At 44.2% G+C, this 6,000-nt stretch overlaps 1 protein-coding gene across 1 annotated transcript in view; it reads right to left on the bottom strand.

The window, feature by feature from the left end:
• The window catches only part of GRPEL2 (GrpE like 2, mitochondrial), a 36,094-nt gene extending 30,397 nt beyond the window's left edge, over window positions 1-5,697 (bottom strand). The window contains exon 1 of the mRNA XM_063928045.1: window positions 5,481-5,697. Coding sequence (XP_063784115.1) covers window positions 5,481-5,557 — 77 coding nt within the window. The 5' untranslated portion in view covers window positions 5,558-5,697. The remainder of the gene's footprint in view (window positions 1-5,480) is intronic.
• Between the last annotated feature and the right edge of the window lie 303 nt (window positions 5,698-6,000).

Here is a 6,000-nt window from a genome sequence, read left to right on the forward strand (position 1 = left end):
ATTTTGTTTTTAACCCACTGTTAAAAAGGTCTTTAAAATTCAATTTTATCACTAACACAGAGACCGAATATAATTGCCATACATTTACAGAAAAAAAAGACCATTAACTAGGATTCTGAATCTAAATGAAAATAAATGACATGCAATATGAACCTTACTCACATTTAATGCATAACCCTACCAGTGACTTGTACGCTTTATAGCCTCTGAACACATAAATGTATATAAATGTACTATTTCCCCTCACTTTGGAACTGGTAAAGACCACAGTTTACCGTAAACCACAGAGTCTGACGTCCAGCATTGTATCTCCGGCTACGATCCTGCTTATGACATACCTACTGAGTGTCATCGGCCTGATCAAAGCCAATCTTAAACCTGGGTTATTGCACGTGAATGCGCATCAACCTGGATTTTTGGTATGTGTAAAAGGAAACAAATCTGCTCATGGCCAGTCGGAGACCCCGGGATTTTTCCAGCCTGATAGACCCGGGAAATTCCCAGGTCACATCTGTGAAAGGGTTACAATTTTGCTGATAAGGAACATTAGAAAAAAAACGCAAAAAAAAAAAGTCATTAAACAGCATTTACTATCAAGGTGGTGAAGATAGATAGGGTGCACAGAAACTTTTCTAAACACCACCCAATTAGCAGCAGAGTGTTGGAGAAGTAGAATTTCCCCAGCAATACAGCAGCTTCGAGTATTTTCTCCCAACAAGTGTGATGCGAGTAACTGTGGGGTCTGTTTACTAAGCCTTGGATGGAGATAAAGTACCAGCCAATCGGCTCCTTACTGTTATTTGTAAAACCCAGCCTGTGAAATGACAGTTAGAAGCTGATTGGCTGGTCACTTATCTCCGTCCACTTTATCTCCATCCAAGGCTTAGTAAGTAGACCCCATGTGTTATATTGTTTATCAAATAGCCACAAACCAAAGTTGATGCAAATATCCCTGATAAGAGCTTGGGACCACCAAGGTAGCTAATGTGGTTTTATTCACCTGGATAGGGGATGAGAACATGAACATGGTATATGTATGCCTCACAATTACAACTTAATATTAGCAGCACTAACAAAAGAAAACAAAACCAAAATGATTCCTGTAATAATTCAGGATTACCTTATTTGTATACTGTGAAAACATAACATACAGCAGTGCCCTAGCTGAAACTCGTGGTAACACTATATGATGCAATACCAACACACCAGAAGCTTCCACTCTGGGAAGGGATAACCGCAAGATGTTTTTTTTTTTTGTCAATACAGTATCCAAATCCGGAGTTAGCATTGTACCACATATTTACAAGTAAAGCCATAATAACCTCCTTCCATTGCAAATATATATATATATATATATATTTTATAATGTGACCCCCAACTACTTTTTGCAGATCCAATAAGCAGTTTTGGGGCACTATGCTTTAAAAGCAGCACAGTAATCACACACACTGGGGCAGATGGGACCGGTATGAAATACCTCCAATCAAAATCCCGACACCAATTGACCGATGGTCAAAATCCCGACAAGGTCAAAATCCCGACATGGACAAAATACTGACATGTAAAATGCCGACAGGTCAAAATACCGACATGCTCTTTTTGTTGGTTTTTATGTATATGTCGACATAAGTCAACATGGACACCATATAAAGTGTACCGCGTCCCCTCGCATGGCGAGCGCGCTGCGCTCGGCACACTATTATATTCCCCCTCCAGGTCCACTGGGATGGTAAAGTATGAACAAGTCGGTTTCAATGGAAAAAAAAATCATGAAAAACTCATGTCGGTATTTTGACCTGTCGGCATTTTACATGTCGGTATTTTGACCTTGTCGGTATTTTAAATGTCAGTATTTTGACCATCAGTCAATTGGTGTCGGGATTTTGATTGGAGATAAACTGACTGCATCCCGGGCAGATGTATTAAGCCTGGAGAAGTGATAAAGCAGTGATAAAGGATTGATAAGTGCAAGGTGATAACGCATCAGCCAATCAGCTCCTAACTGTCAATTTTCAAACCCATAATGATTGGTTGGTGCATTATCACCTTACACTTTATCACTTCTCCAGGCTTAATATATTTGCCCCACTGTATGCAGTTCCTAACGGTCATTTTTCCCTGTGATATGGCAGTTAGGAGCCGATTGGCTCTTACTTTATCACTGAGATTTTTCACTTTTCAAGGCTTAGGGGGATATCCAATTAGCCCCGGTAACATCACTTTAGCCATGAGTACAAAAAAATCTAACTGTGTTAGCTACTGTGTTGAATGCTGACACAATGGTAAAAACATTTGAAAACTGAAGCAAAAGGGGACACTTACGAAAACTGGCGCCTTAACTCATAACTAATCAGATATTTGCTTAATTATCTAATGTGCGCTGGAACCTCATACGAATTTTAGGTGTTGCTGCTAGGTGAGTGGGATAGGGCAAAGCCAGTGTGGGAGTATTGTGGGCATGCCACTGAATGTGGAAATGTGCAAATATGCATAGCTGCTCACAAAGGAGGCCATTTTCAGACAGAAAAACTACACCTGCTGCCTAAAGACTAAACATTTAGTCGGCAGACAAAACGATTTACAATATATAAAAATACATTACTACATTGGTTTGAGAGCTAGATAAATACTCAATAGACCCCCCCCCCAACCATTCATAGTCCTAGATTGCAATAGCCTGGACATGTGCCTGAGGAAAACAACTGCTCCTAGAATCCACTTACATCTGTCAATTAATGAATGTCTATAATTAATGTGACAGCCTGCAGGATGTGAGAAGTCTGACTGGGACAGGAAGCATTTAATGAGGTGCTCATAACACATACACACCACATTCTCAAGTGTCAAATAGAAATATTTACAGTGGACCAGCTGAAACACAGATAAGAATGAGGTCTGTCCTTAAAAAAAACAGACTAGACTACACAGTGAGAAGTAGGGGAATTCTAATGTCATTCTTCCAATCATCCCTCCATATTAAAATGTACCTTTGAGGTGACTAAAGCAATTACAGTGTGTTAAGAGTCTTTTATTGCGTTAACTATTTTGTATTGTAATTGGCTATCTCCATAAATGTACATAGCTCGGACTGAATAGACGGCTGTCACCAATGTATTCCTCTCATATGCATAGCTTTGGGAACAATGGGTAGTTGAAACAATTACACAAAAAAAAAAGGAGAATGTGTAACTTGCTGTAAAGCTGGATACACACAATGGTAATCTCAGCATCAGAAAACTAGCACAAATCCCCTATGTGTGGCCTTACTGACCACCAACGATCATGGAGAACAAAACAAATGTTTGTTCTTCAACAATATGGCCTAGGCAATATATTTTCTGCCTGATCGGCTGGATGTTTGGCCACACATGAACAACTTGAGATCAATATGAATGGCCCATGTAAAAGGATGTTGGATATGTTTCTGCTATACCTGCAATTCTAATAGCAATGAGCCAAAAGTGTCTAACATATTGCTGCATATATAAAGTACTGGAGATGGTATTATGGTGATGCGGTCATATAATGTACTAAGTACAAGGAAATACGGACAACCACCGTTTCAGCTTGTAACGTTTTAAAACATTCTCTTTCTTAATAGCTACAACCTATCAAAATATGTAAGCATTTTATAAAAATGTTATTGAACAAAAAACATTTGTTGACATTTTTCATTACTGATTTCCAGAGCATAGTTAAATATGGCTTCAGTAAACTATAAATTACTGTGTAATGCAAGATTTAATAAGTAAATAAAAAGAAAAAATGTTGCCCTTCATACCGGACGGAGGCAGAGTATTTTCATCCCATTATATCATGGTAAATTCATGAAGTTGAGACCCTGGCTAAATGATGCATAATTTACACTTGAAACAGGTGATCTCTAACACACATTCTCCTGTTTTGAAACACAATACTAGGATTTGCTTACCAGGTATATATTATGTGTTAAGTGCACAGACATGATGATCATTGCACCAAGTAAGACCATACATGTCTGCAATGTCACATGCATGTTACATACAGCGCAGGTTTTGTCTTGCAGACAGGGCAGTAAGGGCTGTAACACACACTCCGGTTTTTCCCGGATGGCAAAAAGCCGGACAAACTTTGTCCGGCTTTTTGCCATCCGGGAGAAACCGGCAGAGTCGCTCACACAGGACGGCTTTGAACCTTCCAGTGGTGAGTCCCGGCTGCAACCCGGCAGCCGGGCCGGGGCCGGGCAGTGTGAATGGACCCTAGCCCCCACACTGTTAACTACAATGCCGGCACGGGAAAAAGCCGGACGGCTTTTTCCCGGCCGGCAAAAGCCGGGTAGTGTGTTTCAGCACTAAGTGCTGAAACACACTACCCGGCTTTTGCCGGCCTGGAAAAAGGCGGACGGCTTTTTCCCGTGCCGGCATTGTAGTTAACAGTGTGAGGGCTAGGGTCCCTTCACACTGCACGGCCCCGGCCCGGCTGCCGGGTTGCAGCCGGGTCTCACCACTGGAAGGTCCGGCGGCCGGGTGGCCGCCGGGCCGTCTTTGGAGCCAATAAACCATGTGTGTGAAGGGGAGCTTTCACACACACACAACGGTTTTTTCTGAAGCCGTGTCTGATGCTGCGCATGCGCACAGCATCACACACGGCTCAAAGCCGTCCTGTGTGAGCGACTCTGCCGGTTTCTCCCGGATGGCAAAAAGCCGGACAAAGTTTGTCCGGCTTTTTGCCATCCGGGAAAAACCGGAGTGTGTGTTACAGCCCTAATTGGGCTGCAGTATGTGTGAGGGGCAGCCGCCCAGGGCGCAAAGCTGAAGGCAGACGCAGGCAAATTAATATTTTAGGTTCATTTGGTTACAATGGAGGGCTCAGGAGCATTAGCAATCTTTTTATACCAGGTGCTTATATTTCTACCTTCACCTCTGCTGACAATGAATCTGAATCAGTATTGGCCTATATATCACACACAGATGCAATATAAAGAATATATACACGTTTACTTGCATCATAACCCATTTCCAAACACCAATGTCCATTACCTTGGCTATAATAGAAGAGAGTCCCGGCACACAGAGCACGCACACTGCTGCGCAGATGAGGTACTGGGTACAACACACGCTCAGCTATGGGACTTTCCCCGCAGCTCGCACAGCCGCCGCAGCGCTACCGGTCACACCTCCCGTCACTCACTGCCCGTGGGTGGTCTGGACCGCAGCGGTTGCCATGGAAACCAGCTGAAATCCCTATTTTAATGCACCCCCATGATGAAGAGCGATGATAGCCCCCAATGTGACAAGGGGTATACAGAGCCACATATAGTAGCCGTCAACTTTCCCGGACTGATCTCCAGCAGCCCAGCAATACACTGAGCCAGCGAGTACCCCCTTCCCCGGGTCCAGGCTGGGGCGCTGCACACACGTCTGGCTCAAGCACTGTGCTGCCTCTAGTATATTCCGTACATGACCCTCCATGTGATGTCACCCACTGAGGGCGGCACTCACCTGCTGTGCCGGGCGCCGTGTGACCACAGTAATCGAGCCTGCCTGGCAGCAGCAACGCTCAGCCTCACTCCTGCCATATTCACCCCTTTCTCTTGTCTTCTGCCGTGTGTGAGGTTCTAGGGTCATACTCACAGCACGCATGCGCCACCACTGTCAGGCCCACACAGCCCGGCAGCCAGCGGCCAATAGGAAGGTGGGGTGTGCTAAACTACATCTCCCACAATCCTGCGCGGCGGCACAGCTTGCGGGAGCTACTCGCGTGCGAGCGCCGAGCCTTCCCTGGGCCCGGGCTCCGCCCTCCACGAGTGAAGTTAGTACTATAATAACCTCGCTCTGTGACTGTGTGTCTGTGAGAGTGTGAGTGCAGGCGGGGAGCGGAGGCTGATGTGTGTCACCTCCTATTGCATAATATATATTTAGGGTCAAGTACAGAACATGCCATGGAGCACCTGGGGTAAGGTACTATAATTCCTTCAGAATATCATTAAACTTGGGCCCCCATTTATAAAGTATTGGGGAG

Source organism: Pseudophryne corroboree, chromosome 6, assembly GCF_028390025.1.
Source record: "Pseudophryne corroboree isolate aPseCor3 chromosome 6, aPseCor3.hap2, whole genome shotgun sequence".
In the NCBI taxonomy this organism is placed as follows: domain Eukaryota; kingdom Metazoa; phylum Chordata; class Amphibia; order Anura; family Myobatrachidae; genus Pseudophryne; species Pseudophryne corroboree.